Source organism: Ranitomeya variabilis, chromosome 3, assembly GCF_051348905.1.
Source record: "Ranitomeya variabilis isolate aRanVar5 chromosome 3, aRanVar5.hap1, whole genome shotgun sequence".
Lineage (NCBI taxonomy): Eukaryota > Metazoa > Chordata > Amphibia > Anura > Dendrobatidae > Ranitomeya > Ranitomeya variabilis.
Window position 1 is genome coordinate 309,719,037 of NC_135234.1, and position 17,355 is coordinate 309,736,391.

The 17,355-nt window shown below is 45.5% G+C and overlaps 1 protein-coding gene across 5 annotated transcripts in view; it reads left to right on the top strand.

Annotated features, from left to right (window-relative positions):
• The window catches only part of RCC1 (regulator of chromosome condensation 1), an 89,603-nt gene that overhangs the window by 32,998 nt on the left and 39,250 nt on the right, over positions 1 to 17,355 (top strand). For 3 of the 5 annotated variants that reach the window (XM_077295622.1, XM_077295623.1, XM_077295624.1), the window contains exons 3-7: positions 1,129 to 1,319; positions 1,673 to 1,852; positions 2,696 to 2,792; positions 8,920 to 9,042; positions 13,012 to 13,164. In XM_077295622.1, the coding sequence (XP_077151737.1) occupies positions 1,129 to 1,319; positions 1,673 to 1,852; positions 2,696 to 2,792; positions 8,920 to 9,042; positions 13,012 to 13,164 (744 nt within the window). The remainder of the gene's footprint in view (positions 1 to 1,128; positions 1,320 to 1,672; positions 1,853 to 2,695; positions 2,793 to 8,919; positions 9,043 to 13,011; positions 13,165 to 17,355) is intronic. The other 2 variants (XM_077295626.1, XM_077295625.1) reach the window with 1 other exon arrangement.

The window sequence follows — 17,355 nt, forward strand, 5'->3', positions numbered from 1 at the left end:
GTGTCCCCCAATGAATGGCTCTGAGAAAAGGATTTTACGGTGAGTACACACAAATCCCTATTTTGTGGGCAAAAAATTGTATTTATTTTCACGCCCGGGTGTTATAAACTTCTGTGAAGCCCCTGGGGGTTCAAAGTGCTCATCACATATCTAGACAAGTTCCTTAGAGGGTCTAGTTTCCAAAATGGGGTCACTTGTGGGGGGTTTCCACCATTTAGACACATCAGGGGCTCATCAAACGCGACATGGCATCCGATCGCAATTCCAGCCAATTTTAGGTTGAAAAAAAATCAAATGGCGCTCCTTCCCTTCTGAGCCCTGCCGTGCGCCCAAACAGTGGTTCCCCTTCCCTCCCACATATGGGGTATCGGCGTACTCAGGACAAATTGGACAACAACTTTTAGGGTCCAATTTCTCCTTTTACCCTTGGGGAAAAAAATAAATAAATTGTTGCTAAAAGATCATTTTCGTGACTAGAAAGTTAATGTTAATTTTTTCCTTTGACGTTGCTTCTGCTCCTGTGAAACACCTGAAGGGTTACTAAACTTCTTGAATGTGGTTTTGATCAGTTTGAGGGGTGCAGTTTTTAGAATGGTGTCTCTTTTGGGTTTTTTCTGCCATATAGACCCCTACATGTGACTTCAAACGTGAGGTGGTCCCTAAAAAAAAAAAAAAATTTTGTAAAAATGAGATCACTTGTCAACTTTTAACCTTTATAACTTCCTAACAAAAAAAAAAAAAAATTGTTACCAAAATTGTTCTGATGTAGACTTGTGGGAAATGTTATTTATTAACTATATTGTGTGACATATTTTTCTGTGATTTAAGGGCATAAAAATTCAGTTTGAAAATTTCAACATTTTCGCTAAATTTCTGTTTTTTACACAAACGCAAGTTATATAGAAGAAATTTACCACTATCATGAAGTACAATGTCACGAGAAAACAATCTCAAAATCGCCAGGATCTATTGAAGCATTCCAGAGTTATAACCTCATAAAGGGACAGTGGTCAGAATTGTAAAAATTGGCCCAGTTATTAACATGCAAACCACCCTTGGCGGTTAAGGGGTTAAAATAAAGGTTAAATCTAATTTTGTTTAAATTTGCATTCCTTTTCCTTATTTCAGTAGTTACTCACAGCTCCCACAAATCTGCAGGAGGCATTGTACTGACCCTTGGCCAAGGTGATGTAGGTCAGCTGGGTTTAGGAGAAGATGTCATGGAAAGAAAAAAGCCAGCACTGGTATCCTTTCCAGAGCCAATAGTCCAGGCTGAAGCAGGAGGAATGCACACAGTGTGCCTTGGAGCATCTGGTAGTGTGAGTTTACATCACATCGGTAATATATGGGCCTGTGCATACGGTGCGGGTTTTGTTGTTTTTTTTTTTTTTCCTGCTCAGTATGGCCACAAAACCTAAAGCGTTTCCTGATGGCAGGACAGTGAATGAAGATCCTGAAGTCTCGTGCACACGTTGCTTATTTTTTCCTTGCAGATTTGCAGCACTTATTAATTTGTAACATGTCAATTTTCAGTGTGTTTGCTGCAGATTTCAGCCATACTCAGTGGTGAAAAATCGGTACCAAAAACCCTTGTAGAAACACACCTAACTTACACTGCATTTTTACTTCCAAGAGATGCAGAAATATCTACTGCTCTTTTTATATACCATAGATTTATACCTATGGCTGTAATGATGAAGGGGCACTGGGCCGGGACACCACAGAAGAAGGATCAGAAACTCAACCAGCCAAGGTTGATTTGGCAGAACAGGTGGTGCAGGTCTCAGCCGGAGACAGTCACACTGCGGCACTGACAGCGGATGGACGAGTATTCCTCTTTGGAGCTTTTAGGGTAATGTTTGCTTGTTTAATCTGTTTGAGATGGTTTCTTACCCACTGCCTTCTAATTTCTCCCCAAATGTGACTAGGGTTGAATTTCAGAATACTTTTATTTAGTTTGGATTTTTGTTAGGTGCTGGTTCTCTTTGCAGAGATCAAGCTTGTGTAGACAGTCCTGCAGGCAATACCTACCCTAGTTTGTTCGAAAGAATTTAAAATATCTAGCCTAACTTTTTAAGGTTGATATGAACTTGTTTGGGCAGCTTTCATTGCATGGTACAGGGAATTTGTATGTTTAGTCTTTAGACAGCCCTCTTTATTATTTATTTATTTTTCTCTTCTCATGCAGCATTGACTTGAACTAAGTCTCTATATTGAAATGGGTCTCTTCAGTGACAGAGATTATTTCCCTCCCCACTGCCCAAGCTACATTACAGGTGTGGATACTACTTTAGAGAGGCCGCCAGTAGCTGATCAGTTGGCGTGCAGAACCTTGCACCCCCTATCATCTGTTCTGATACTAGTTGTGGTCGCAACTTCTGCAGTCTCAGAGTTTTTTTTTTTGTTTGTTTGTTTGTTTGTTTTTTTTCTTCCAATGGTGTACAACATTAAATATAGGCATATTTGGGGAAAAATCCATTTCCCACAAAACTCTGAATGTCTGGAAGAAACAAACTGCCAAAATCTTAGCCCAGCTGTGTGAAAGGGCCACAGTGCATTTGTAACTGGCACAACCTGGCACATTGAACTTTCTCTGGTACTTTAGCTCTTTCCTGAATAGAATTCTGTGTATTGCTGAACTTTGATTCTTGTATGCTTGCATCCCAAGCATAACTTTTTTACTGTTTTTACGCAGGATAATAATGGTGTTATTGGTTTACTTGAGCCAATGAAGAAAAGTATGGTCCCTGTACAAGTTTATATAAATGCACCAGTTGTCAAAATAGCCTCAGGTGAGTAAATTTTAAAGATGGCAATACTGATTTGTTATGGTTACTTGTGCTGCAAATCAATTACCGTATAAGCTGAGATTTGTCCCAGGGGGTCTGAGGGAGAGTGGCAGCTGTCATATACTCGTCTGCTCCTGGCGCAGTCCCTGCATCTTTGATGGTCTCCGGGCGCCGGCAGCTCTTATGTTCAGCGGTCACATGGTACCGCTCATTAAAGTAATGAATATGGACGTGACTCCACTCCCATAAGGGTGCAGCCGCATATTCATTACTTTAATGAGCGGTACGATGTGACCGCTGAACATAGTCTCCGGGCGCCAACAGCTTCTTCCTATCTGTCAGTGAAAAGCAGGTGAGTATAACGGGGGAGGGTGAGCATTGCACGAAATTCACCAGGAACCACCGCTCAGTCTTCCGCGTCTTCCAGCTGTGACATTCAGGTCAGAGGGCGCAATGACTAGTTTAGTGTGCACCCTCTGCAGTCACTGCAGAGACTCGGAAGATGGAGTCCTGGAATGGAGGACAGGTGAATATCGCAAGTGCCGGGGGCCTGAGCAACGAGAGGTGAGTATGTGGGTTTTTTTCTCTAGTCACCTTCTACGACAGTCACCTTGGAGGATGTCTCCCTGCCCTAATGGGGGACAGGAAACACAAAGAGGTTAAATAACCCTCCCCTTCCTGCTATCTCCAGTGTTTTTCCTGTCCCCCAGTGGGGCATGAAGAGGTTCCTGCAGGTGCTGTCGTGGCCGGTGAACTGAGCACCTGGATACTTTTACCCGCCGGGCAGCCGAGGTCGGGCGGTGTTCCTCTCCTCCTCCACGTGGCTGCGCCCGTCTCCATCTTCTTGGATTCGGGCCCTCCTTGCCGCCCCTCCCGTGCCTCTGTTAGGGGCAAAGCGGGGTGGTGTGCTGCCGGGGTCCTCTCCGAGCTCCCCAGAGTCCTCCTCCTCCGGCAATGTAGTGGAGTTCTGGGTTCGCGCATGCCGTATGTGACGTCAGTGACTCACTTCTGGTTCGTGGCCTGGGACTCCACGCTGGAACGCACGCAATCTCCTGCGTTCCATGCGGGCAGAATTGCCGGCATGTTAGGGTCGTCTCTGGCCTCCCTACGGACCAAAGGGGAGGAGCACATAATTTAACGCTAGAAACCTCGATCTCTTCATATCCTGGTCAGAGGCCTCAAGGTAAGACGCTGTCTCTCTGTCTCTGTGTGACTGTGTATTGCTTGACCATGGACGGCGACAAACCCTCTTCTACATCTGCAGATCCCAGCGTTCACCCTCCTACCGTGTGTAGCTGGGCTGGTCCCTTTACTGTTCAGCTATATTAAAATGGGTAATTTAGTATACCACTCTCTTTTAGGAAGAAAAGGTCGCTGCCCCAAAGAACAAACCCGGCCGCAAGTGTGGTGTTTATGGCTCCTGGCTACCTTCTGCCTACAAGAAGACCCTGTGTCAACCCTGTACGGATGACATATATTACGTGCTGAACAGCCCTCCCTCCTGGACAGCATAAAATCACTGATTAAACAGGAGGTACATACCTCCATGGCGGCTTTCTCACAACCCCAAGTGTTGCATCCCCCCCCCTAAAAAGAGGAAAATGGCCCCAGTTGATACTGATTCTGACTCTGGTGAAGTCCATTTCTCTGAGTCAGACGATAATTGGGAGAATGCGGGCTCCACATCCACCTCTAAACCTGATGGGTAAAAAATATTACTTTTCCTCTGAGGATATGGATGAGCTAGTTTCCATAGTAAGAAGAACCATGGGGGTTGAGGAAGTGGAGGAAAAACATTCCGTACAGGACGAAATGTTTGGGGGCCTGAAACCCAAAACTAAAGGGTTTCCTATTCATGAAAATGTTCAAAATCTCATTTTCTAAGAGTGGGCTTCCCCAGAGAAGGGCCTTAGTGTTCCTTCAGATTTTAAAAAACGTTTTCCCCTAGAAGGTGCCAGTTCTGTTTGGGAGGTTCCCAGGGTGGACGTCCAGGTCTCTAAGGTCACCAAAAAAACGTCTCTCCCATTTGAGGACTCTTCTCAATTGAAAGATCCAATGGATCGAAAAATGGAGACGCCTAAAGAAGTCTTGGGAGTCCTCTACAAACCTGCTTAAAGCAAATATTGCATCTACTTGCATCGCCAGGGCCCTGGTCCTCTGGCTTCGCAAACTAGAGGAACATCTCTTCCAGGGTACTTCCAGAGAGGAGATACTGGACTCCCTTCCCCTTCTTAAAAAAGCATCAGGGTTCTTAGCCGATGCTTCAAGAGAGTCTGTTCGTGTGGCTGCTTGGTCCCTAGTCCTCTCGAACTCATCCAGGAGAGCCCTTTGGCTGAAGTCTTGGGGAGGCGACATTACCTCTAAAACTAAACTCTGCGCCATCCCCTTTCAGGGTCACCATGTTTTGGATGATCTCCTGGATACGGCCTCCGATAGGAAGAAATTGCTTCCCGAACAAAGGGTTGCTAGGAAGCGTTTTTTTTTTTCGCCCCCCTCATGACCAGTCCTCCCAGAAGGACTTTAGGGGAAAAGGTAAAACTGGTCGATGGAGCTACCCGAAAGGGGGTAGAGGCAGGAATATCCTTGTGCCTCAACAGCAACAGACCCCGGATAAACAGTGACTCTCCGGTGGGGGGCTGGCTCTGTTTCTCTCCCAATGGCAGTCCATATCCCCCGAACCAGTGGATCCTCCACACCTTACATTTCGGACTGAAATTGGAATTTGAGAGGCCCCCACCCCATGCCTGAGAATTACCCCGGAACAACCCCCAGACCTCCAGGACTCCTTTCTCCTTCAAGTTCAGGATCTCTTGCGAGAAAGTGATCTCTCATGTACCTCAGCTGGAATTGGGCAGAGGTCATTACTCTCGTCTATTCCTCATAAGAAAACCCGGGAAATGCAGAGTGATCATAAGTTTAAAACCCTTGAGTCAAGTCATCAAATACCGAAGGTTCAAGATGTAGTCAGTCAAGATGGCAATCCCACTTATCGGGCAAAACTGGGTAATGGCAACAATAGACTTGAGGGATGCCTAATATCATGTTCCAATCCATCCGGATCACAGGAGGTTCCTCAGGTTCGCGATCCCCCCCACAACCGCAGGATCACTCCCTTCCAATTCAATGTGCTTCCCTTCAGAGTAACCTCAGCCCCAAGGGTATTCTCGAAAATCATGAGAGAAGCCGTCATCTTCATCAGTCTTCAGGGAATCTGCCTTGTTCCTTACTTTGACGACCTCCTCATCATTGCTCCTTCAACATCTCAGCTGAACCAAGATGTGTCAAACTCTGCATATTCTCGAGTCCCTAGACTGGATCCCGAATCTCCAAAAGTCGGACCTACAACCGTCCACAAGGTAAAAATTCATGTGGATTCTCTTAAACTCGGAAGAATGTCCTTCCTTCCCGAAGATCGTCAGTGCGACCTTTGTCAGAGAATCTCCAGATTCAAACAACAAAGGTCCCCAACCCTGAAGGAGTCCATGTCTATTCTAGGGTCCCTAACTTCGTGCATTCAGGCAGTATCCTGGGCCTAGGCACACACGCGGACCCTCCAGACTCACGTTCTCCTATACACTCAGAGGTATCGGATCACTCTGTCCAGGAGAATTCCTCTCCCAGAAATGTGAAGTCAGCACTCTTGTGGTGGCTAAAGGGCTGGAACCTTCGGCAGGGGGTAAGCTGGGACCAGCTTCCCCTGAAAGTGCTTCACACAGATGCCAGCCGAAGAGGTTGGGGTGCTGTGGCGGAACAAACATAGTCCCTGAAAATATGGTCCTCAGACATAGGTTCCAGATCTTCCAAACTGAGGGAATTAAAGGCAGTAGAGGAAGCACTGGTAGCTGCCTCATCTCTAGTCCAAGGCCATCATATCCGTGTCTACTCCGACAATGTAACAACGGGGGCACGGAGTATGAAGCTAGTGGCAGCACGGATATTTCTCTGGGCAGAGAAACACCTGCTTTTAATCTCCACAGTACATCTGAAGGGTTCGGACAACACCCAGGCGGACTTCTCAGCAGGAAGGACGTCCATCCTGGGAAATGGTGCCTGAACCAGGAGGTTTTCCTATCCTTAAACTTGAGATGGGGGGGGGGGGGTGTGCCCAAAACACAAAATCAAAAACACAATCAAAAACACATTTCTCCCTCAGCCCCATGCATGGGGCTCTGGGAATAGATGCTTTCATTCATCCATTGGCCTTCAACTCGGCTTACGCCTTTCCACCAATTCCAATGCTGTCAAGGATGCTGCAGAAGATCCAGTCACAGTCACGACAATCCTGATTGCCCTGATGTGGCTGGGTCGGTGCTGGTACAGCGCCTTGAGGGGAATGGCCGAAGAAGGTCGCATACTTCTTCCTCAAAGAACCGGTCCCCTTCTTTACCCAGAACTCAAAGTTGAACCTGGCTGCTTGGCTATTTAGACCGACATATTAAAAGCCAGAGGCCTCTCAGACAGGGTTATCCAAACTCTCCAAAAGAGTAGGAAACCTGTGACCAACGCCATCTATACCAAAGTATGGAAGAAGTTCTCTTCCTGGTGTCTTCCCAATGTCCCTGATCCCTTCCACCCCAACATTTCTCAAATCCTAGACTTCCTCCAGAAGGGTTTAGATCTTGGGCTCTCCCAGAGTACTCTAAAAGTTCAGGTATCGGCCCTTAGTTCCTTTTTTGACCATGATCTGGCTGGCCACCGCTGGATCAAAAGATTCATGACTACAGCAAGCAGATTACGTCCTAGACTCCCTAGTCGGGTTTTCCCCCTGGGATCTAAATTTAGTACTCAATAGTCTAACTCATCCACCCTTTGAGCCCTTGTCTTTGCCTCTTAAAATCCTAACACTTAAAACGGTGTTCCTGATGGCAATTACCACAGCTAGGCACATAGGAGAATTGCAGGCCTTGTCAGTTCAAGAGCCCTTCCTATCCATAAACTGATAGCATAGTCCTACGACCAGACCCCACCTTTATGCCCAAAGTCGTTTAAGATTTTCATAGGGGTCAGGATGTGATTTTGCCCTCATTTTGTCCAAATCCTTCCAACAAGGAGGAAAACTTCCACACCCTGTATGTCCGCAGGGTAGTCCTCCACTACCTGGAGCACAATTGCAAGCTGGATTAAGCAAGCCATCTGCCTGGCGTATTCGGCAAAAGATCTCCCTCTGCCGATCTCGCTGAAGGCCCATTCTACCCGGTCGGTTTTCACGTCACGGGCAGCAAGAGGGAACCCCTCATCGGAGCAGATATGCAGAGCCGCCACCTGGTCTTCTGTACATATTTTCATCAGACACTACAGGCTAAATTTCGACAGGGATCTGACATTCGGCAGACGCGTTCTACAGGCTGTAGTCCCTCCCTAAAGAAATTAACGTTGGTATAACTCCAAGGTGACTGTCGTGGAAGGTGACTAGAGAAAATAGAATTAGACTTACCGGTAATTCGGTTTCTAGGAACCTTCCACGACAGCACTAATTTCCCTCTCCCTATCTGATATTCACTGGATGATTCCTGCACTCTGGTGGTAACTATTCACGCTAGTATGGCCAGAAAAAACACTGGAGATAGCAGGAAGGGGAGGGTTATTTAACCTCTTTGTGTTTCCTGTCCCCCAAAAGGGCGGGGAGACATCCTCCAAGGTGACTGTCGTGGAAGGTTCCTAGAAACCGAATTACCGGTAAGTCTAATTCGATTTTATTTTATTTTTTTGTTGTAGCAACAGCATATGGGGCATAATCTAAGGAGCATCTTTTGGGGCCCATCATAAACTGTACGGAGCATTATATGGGGCTCCTGATTCAATATGGATATTCAAAAACGCTTAACTTACTGATGTCTCAATTAATTTTACTTTTATTGGTACCTATTTTTATTTTTGACATTTACCGGTGGCTGCTGCATTTCCTACCCTAGGCTTCTACTCGAGTCATTAAGTTTTCTCAGTTTTTTGTGGCAAAATTGGGTGTCTGCTTACTCGGGTCGGCTTATACTTGAGTATGTTATCTGGTTACTTTGAAACCTATATACTACATATTTCATATGGTGTCTCCTGCTATACAATTTGCTATGCAATGGCTTGCTTTGTACAGCTGGTCTGTTTTTAAACTTTTTTTTTTTTCTTCTTAATAAAGGGAATGATCATCTGGTGATGCTTACCTCAGATGGGCATCTTTACACATCTGGTTGTGGAGAGCAGGGCCAGCTTGGCAGGGTGCCAGAGAGGTTCACTAATCGAGGAGGACGTAAAGGCCTAGGTTAGTGGGTTGTTTGTCTTTGTGTGTGTGTGTGTGTGTGTGTGTGTGGTTGTGTTTTTTATATTTGCGGTCGCCATTATTATTAACGTAATCGCAACACTGGGATCAATTAAAAGCCGACTTGAATCATGTTCCCTGAGATCTCGGCTACCCCCGGTAGCCGAGACCCTCGAGAAAGTCTGATGCTGCGGAGGGCGCTATACCCTTATTTCTCAGCGCCGTTAAAAAGCGGCACTGAGGAATAAGTGCCCTTAACTGCCACTGTTAAAAAGCGTATCTGCGGTCGTTAAGTGGTTCATTTGGAGTGTGTGTGTGTGTGTGTGTGTGTGTGTGTGTGTGTGTGTGTGTGTGTGTGTGTGTGTGCGTATATATATGTATATTTTTATCATCAAATTTGCACTTGCACTAGTTTCATCCACGTGTCAAATGACTTAATTTCATACATGGATTCCATATGGAGCCATAATGTAATGTGTATGGATAGACTGCAATTCTTTAACATAAACTATATTTAAGTGTGTGGTGTTTTTTTGTTTTTTTTCCTCTTCCTTAATTATTGCTGCTGTATAAAATGGATTGTGTACAAATGGCAAATCACAAATATGCCCCGCACCATCTCTTGCTCCCTCGCCAGAGAGGGATGAATGGAAAACAAAGATGTAGGAGTGTGCTCTTAACCCCTTAATGACTGTCAATATGTCTTTTTACTGACCCTGAGATATGAGAATAGCATACAGGTGACAATTAAGCAGCTGTTTGCTGTACACTATCGCTGTCAACTTGCTGCATTAGCCATGATCAGTGTTGGCACGTCCATATCTGTTTAACCCCTTAGATGCTGTCAATAATGACTACATCATATAAATGGTTAACTGAGTGGGGGCTTCCTATTTATCCCCAAAAGCACCATGAGATCATGATTATATGGTTTTGATGTTTGCCATGGCAGTTCATGGCCAAATAACGACCTTGGAGTCTGCGGGCTATATTGGCCTGTTTAGAAGTTAGCAACATGTGGGTGGTAAAAATAAACTTTTTTTTTCTCTTCGCCAAGACAGCACCCACAGAGAGGGTATTCCAGCAGTCCCATGGGCTCAGTTCCATACTAGACAGCTACAGTATACCATACTGCAGAAAAAAGAGACTACAGGGTTGTTTAGGTAGTTTTTTCCCTATCAGCGTAAGTAATTGAATCTCTAACCTGGTGGCTAGAGCCAGACCATCTCTTAAGTGGGATTCCTTGGGTTACTAAACCTTCAAAGATAATTTTCAGACGCCAGTCCTAGAGGTTGGGGTGCGCACCTAGGAGAACAGATAGACCATTGCCCCTGAGCTATTAGTGAAGCAAATGATTCTTCAAATGTAAGGGAGTTGAAGGCTATCTATCATGTCATACGTAAATTTCTTCCGCAGTTGCAAGGAACACACGAGTACTATCAGACAATATGACATCCGTGGCGTATATAAATCATCAAGGAGGAACGAGATCAGGAGCTCTCATGTCTATTGCAGACAAAATCCTAATAGCCGAGAAACCTCTCCTATCCTTGTCAGCTCTGCATTTCAGGGGAGTAGACCACTCGAAAACAGATTTCCTCAGCCGTCGGACCTTGTGCCAAGGAGAATGGGTACTCAACCGTCGCATTTTCAAAATAACAAAAAGGTGGGGCACACCAGAAATAGACCTTTTTGCGACGAGGAACAGACAAGTCGAAAAGTTTGCTTCATTATATGTGACAACCCGAATATTCTCCACTCCCTCCAAGTCCCATGAACATTTCACTGGGCGTATGCATTCCCTCTGATGATTCTTCCAGTAGTCATAAGGAAGATAAGGGAGGAAAGCGCGAATGTGATTCTAATGGCACCTTTTGGGCCCAAGAGACCATGGTTCTTCTGGCTCAGCCATGTCGGTTTCAGACCCGTGGATTCTCCCGGGAGATCAGGATCTGCTATCTCAGGGGCCCTTCTACCACCCTCACGTGAAGGGCTTGCGACTGACAGCCTGGAATTTGAGAGGCAATTATTAAGACTAAGAGGTTTTTCAGAGAAACTAGTTGACACCCTTTTACAAAGTGGGAAAATGGCCACCACAAAAATTTACGTAAGGGTATGGATGACATTTCTTTGTTTCCATTCAGCATGTCTTTCCAAAGAAGTTCCCATTCCTGCTATTTTAGAGTTCCTACAGAAGGGGTGTGAATTGGGCCTTTCAGTCACCTATGGGAGGTGGAGCCGCATATTCATCACTGTAATGAGCGGCACCTCGTGACCGCTCACACAGGACAAGCTGCGGCGCTGAGAGGAAGCATCGCGGGAGCTGGGTGAGTATTTTAATGCCAGCGGGCGGGCGCACAGGGGGTGGGAGGCGGGAGCTGACCGTGAACTTTATTTTAAAAACAAAAAAATTAAAAAAAAACATGATTTTTCATTCCTTCTCTCCAGCGAACGCTGCTGGAGAGAAGGAATGAATGGCGGCTTCAGCACCACACGCTGGGGACAGCGCTTAACTCTAGCGCTGTCTCCTGCACTCTGTGTGGTCCTCAGTCAGCACACCGGAGGCACACGGACAGCATCCGTGTGCGGTACGTGTTTACACGGACCCATTGACTTTAATGGGTCCGTATGATCCGTGCGCTCCCACGAACACTGACATGTCTCCGTGTTTTTCAAACGGACACACGGTCCGTGAAAACACGCTGACATGTGCAGAGACACATTTATTTTAATGTGTCTACGTGAGTCAGTGTCTCCGGTACGTGTCTCCGGTACGTGAGAAAACTGTCACCACATGTACCGGAGCCACTGACGTGTGAAACAGGCCTAATCCTGTTGCCCATGTGAAAATGAAAAAATTGAGGCTAAACAATCTTTTGTGGTTTAAAAAAAAAAAAAAAAAGTACTTTTTCATTCTTACGGATCAATTTGTGAAGCACCTGTGGGGGTTCAAAGTGCTCACTATGCATCTAGATAAGTTCCTTGGGGGGGTCTAATTTCCAAAATGGGGTCACTTGTGGGGGCGTCCAAACATTAGGCACACAGGCGCTCTCCAAACGCGACATGGTGTCCGCTAAAGATTTGAGCCAATTTTTGAGCCAAGATTTGAAACACTGGTTTCCCCCCACATATGGGATATCGGCATACTCATGACAAATTGGACAACAACTTTCTCCTTTTACCCTTGGGAAAATAAAATAAATTGTTGCTAAAATATCATTTTTGTGACTAAAAAGTTAAATGTACGGTACGTTTTTTCCTTCCATATTGCTTCTGCTGCTGTGAAGCACCTGAAGGGTTAATAAACTTCTTGAATGTGGTTTTGAGCACCTCGAGGGGTGCAGTTTTTAGAATGGTGTCACTTTTGGGTATTTTCAGCCATACAGACCCCTCAAACTGACTTCAAATTTGAGGTGGTCCCTAAAAAAAAAACAAAAAAAAAATGGTTTTGTAAATTTTGTTGTAAAAATGAGAAATCGCTGGTCAAGTTTTAACCCTTATAACTTCTTAGCAAAAAAAAAATTTGTTTTCAAAATTGTGCTGATGTAAAATAGACATGTGGGTAATGTAGTTTATTAACTATTTTGTCACACAACTCTCTGGTTTAATAGAATAAAAATTCTAAATTTGAAAAATGTGAAATTTTCAAAATTTTCACCAAATTTCCATTTTTCACAAGCGCAAAAATTATCGACCTAAATTTACCACTAACATGAAGCCCAATATTTCACGAAAAGTGAAATGGAGTTACCTCCTAAAGGGACACTGGTCAGAATGGCAAATAATGGCCGGGTCATGAAGGGGTTAATTGCCGCCCTTAAAAGGCGTATCGGCGGTCTTTAAGGGGTTAATGTTGCTTACAAGTGCGCTTCCACTCTTAACATTGTGTATCTTATTTGGACTTAGTTAATGAATAGCTTCCATTTCACTTTCATATCTTATGTATTTAACCAATATTCTCTTTTTTCACAGACCGGCTGTTAATTCCTCAGTGCATCCAGTTGAAGGTTAAAGGCTGTGGGCGTGTTGTTTTTCTGGACATATTCTGTGGTGCATACTTTACTTTTGCTATCTCACAAGAGGGACATGTTTATGGTTTTGGCCTTTCCAACTATCATCAATTAGGTGAGTTGTTTTTGACTTGCAAGTCACACTACATTGTGTGCGGAATTAAGCAAATGAGTATTTTGACCGTATCATTTTTATGCACATTTCCCAGCTCCAGGCTTTATAAACTTGAATGCTTTTTGGATGAAACAGATCAGGTGATGTGTATTTTAGTAATGAGGGAGGGAGTGGCCTGAAGATACAACACCCTTCATCAAGTTGTGCAGAACTCGGGCAGCTTGTTTTCCTCGTTAAAATGGGCCAAAAAGATTAAAATGTATTATGTCTGTAGAGTCAGTTGAGAGGGATGCAGCACTCTTAAAATTAAAATATTGGGGCATTATCACAGGACCATTAAGTTTTATTGTAAATGGTTAACATGATTGCATAAAAAGGTGAGAAAAAAAGATGCACGTTAACTGTCCAAATTTGAGAAAAATTAAACTTGAAATGGCCAGGAACCCATTATCCTCCAGTTCTGTCGTGTTCTAGAACTGCAACCTCCTTCCTGTGACCGAAGTACAAGGTGTTTAGTGCTCAGACACCTGGCCAATATAAGGAAGGCTGAGCCTGACAACCACTGATTTATGAAACGCTTGTTGAAACATCAGTGTTGGGCCAAGAAATATCTGAGATCTCACACACACTCACTCACACACTCACTCACTCACTCACAACCCCTTTCCCCAAGTTTTATGTACTGAGATTAGTGATCTTGAAAGGCCAGATGGATGTGCTCATGTGGATCTGTAGTAAGCACAGATATCTTATTCATCTTGGATGCCAACGACTTGGAAGTGGGCTACTAATATGGGATTGTATTTTTAATGATGATCAAATTGGACCTTTTCAGGTTGAAGATGGAATTGTGGTAGTTTTGTTCCGTCTCGGTTAGATTACAGGATCACCAGTGAAGTCAAATTGTGTGATTAGGCCCTCTTGGTCACAGACACTCGGCGAAAAGAATGCATACTGATCGTGAGCATAAACTATTGTTTATTACCTTGTGAGCAATATTCTTATACCATTTAAAGAAACTTCCGCGTGAACCTAAAATGCACACCATCCTTTTCAGGTGCACTAAATTACCTTCTTTAGACTTTTGAATTCACATGTCCAGTTAAGTTTCAGTACTTTTTGCCCAACTTTCTGTTCACTAACAAAGCGCTTAACCCCTTCATGACCTTGGGATTTTCCGTTTTCCCGTGTTCGTTTTTTCGCTCCCCTCCTTCCCAGAGCCATAACTTTTTTATTTTTCCATTAATATGGCCATGTGAAGGCTTATTTTTTGCGAAACAAGTTGTACTTTTGAACGACATCATTGGTTTTAGCATGTCGTGTACTAGAAAACGGGAATAAAATTCCAAGTGTGGTGAAATTGCAAAAAAAGTGCAATCCCACGCTTGTTTTTTGTTTGGCTTTTTTGCTAGGTTCACTAAATTCTAAAACTGACCATTGCCATTATGATTCTCCAGGTCATTACGAGTTCATAGACACCTAACATGACTAGGTTCGTTTTTTTTATCTAAGTGGTGAAAAAAAATTCCAAACTTTGCTAAAAAAAAAAAAAAAAATAAAAAAAAATTGCGCCATTTTTCATGATCTGGGGTCGGTTGAGGGCTTATTTTTTGCGTGCCGAGCTGGCGTTTTTAATGATATTATTTTGGTGCCGATATGTTCTTTTGATCGCCCATTATTGCATTTTAATGCAATGTCGCGGCGACCAAAAAAAAGTAATTCTTGGCATTTCAATTTTTTTTTCTCGCTACGCTGTTTAGCGATCAGGTTAATGCCTTTTTTTTTTTTTTTTATTGATCGGGCGATTCTGAACGCTGCGATACCAAAAGTGTAGGTTTGATTGTTTTTTTGTTTTGTTTGTTTTTTTAATTTATTTTGAATGGGGTGAAAGGGGGGTGATTTAAACTTTTAAATTTATTTATTTCACATATTTTTTTTTTACCATTTTTTTTTTGCTTGTTTGTTTTTTACTTTTGCCATGCTTCAATAGCCTCCATAGGAGGCTAGAAGCTGGCACAACTCGATCGCCTCTGCTACATAGCAGCGATCATCAGATCACTGCTATGCAACAAAAATGCAGGTGTGCTATCCGGGATCAGTAACCATAGAGGTCTCAAGGACCTCTATGGTTACTATGCAGAAGCATCGCTGACCCTCTGATCATGTGACGGGGGTCAGCGACGCGCTCATTTCTGGCCGGAAGCGGCGGTTAAATAGCGCTGTCAGCGTTTGACAGCGGCATTTAACTAGTTAATAGCGGCGGTTGAATCGCGATTTCACCCGCCGCTATTGCGTGCACATGTCAGCTGTTCAAAACAGCTGACATGTCCCGGCTTTGATGCGGGCTCACCACTGGAGCGCGCATCAAACCCGGGGTTCTGACCTCGGACGTACTATCCCGTCCGAGGTCAGAAAGGGGTTAATGGCCAAATTCACAACAAATGTTTGATCCATTTATCGGCCAATACATTTTAGGGTTCAATTAAAATTAGTATTTAACCCCTTCCCGACCCATGACGCCTATGCGGCGTCATGGAATGATCGCATCCCTGCAGATCGGGTGAAAGGGTTAATTCCTATTTTACCCGATCTGCAGGGAGAGGGGGAGTTGTACTTCAGCCTAGGGGGGGTGGCTTTGCCCCCACGTGGCTACGATCGCTCTGATTGGCTGTTGAAAGTGCAACAGCCAATCAGAGCAATTTGCAATATTTCACCTATGAAAATGGTGAAATATTGCAATCCAGCCATGGCCGATGCTGCAATAGCATCTGCCATGGCTGGAAATCATGTACTGGCCCCCCCCACCGCCCCCGATCTCCTCCCCAGTCGTCCGTTCTGTCAGGTACCCCCCTCCGTCCCCCTGTTCGCTCCCCCGTGCTCCTGTCCGCTCCCCCGTGCTCCTGTCCGCTCCCCCCGTCCTCCGATCCCCCCCCTGTGCTCCGATCCACCCCCTCATACTTACCGATCCTCCCGGTGTCCGGCCGTCTCCTCGCTGGGCGCCGCCATCTTGGAAAATGGCGGGCGCATGCTCAGTACGCCCGCCGAATCTGCAGGCTGGCAGATTCGTTACAGGTACATTTTGATCGCTGTGGTAGGTTCTACCACAGCGATCAAAATAAAAAAATAATAAATAACCCCCCCCCCCTTTATCACCCCCATAGGTAGGGACAATAATAAAATAAAGAAAATATTTTTTTTTCTTTTACCACTAGGGTTAGGGTTAGAACTAGGGGTAGGGGTAGGGTTAGGGTTACGGGTAGGGTTAGGGTTAGGGGTAGGGTTATGGCATGTGCACACAGAGCGGATCGGCCGCGGATCCGCAGCGGATCGGCCGCGGATCCGCAGCGGATCGGCCGCGGATCGGCCGCGGATCCGCAGCGGATCGGCCGCGGATCCGCAGCGGATCGGCCGCGGATCTGCAGCGGATCGGCCGCGGATCTGCAGCGGATCGGCCGCGGATCCGCAGTGGATCCGCAGCGGATCGGCCGCGGATCTGCAGCGGATCGGCCGCGGATCTGCAGCGGATCGGCCGCGGATCCGCAGTGGATCCGCAGCGGATTGGCCGCGGATCTGCAGCGGATTGGCCGCGGATCGGCAGCGGATCTGCAGCGGATCGGCCGCGGATCGGCCGCGGATCCGCAGTGGATTGGCCGCGGATCTGCAGCGGATTGGCCGCGGATCCGCAGCGGATTGGCCGCTGCGAATTCGAAGCAGTTTTCCATCAGGTTTACAGTACCATGTACACCTAAGGAAAACCAAATCTGCTGTGCCCATGGTGCGGAAAATTCCGTGCAGAAACGCTGCATTGTATTTTCCGCAGCATGTCAATTCTTTGTGCGGATTCCGCAGCGGTTTACACCTGTTCCTCAATAGGAATCCGCAGGTGAAATCCGCACAAAAAAACACTGGAAATCTGCTGTAAATCCGCTGGCAAAACGCAGTGCCTTTTACCTGCAGATTTTTCAAAAATCGTGCGGAAAAATCTCACACGAATCCGCAACGTGGGCACATACCCTTAGGGTTAGGGTTGGAATTAGGGCTAGGGTTGGAAATAGGGTTAAGAATAGGCTTGTGGTTAGGGTTACGGATAGGGTTAGGGGTGTGTTGGGGTTACAGTTGTGGTTAGGGTTGGGATTAGGGTTACGGTTGGGATTAGGGTTAGGATTAGGGTTGGAATTAGGGTTACGGTTG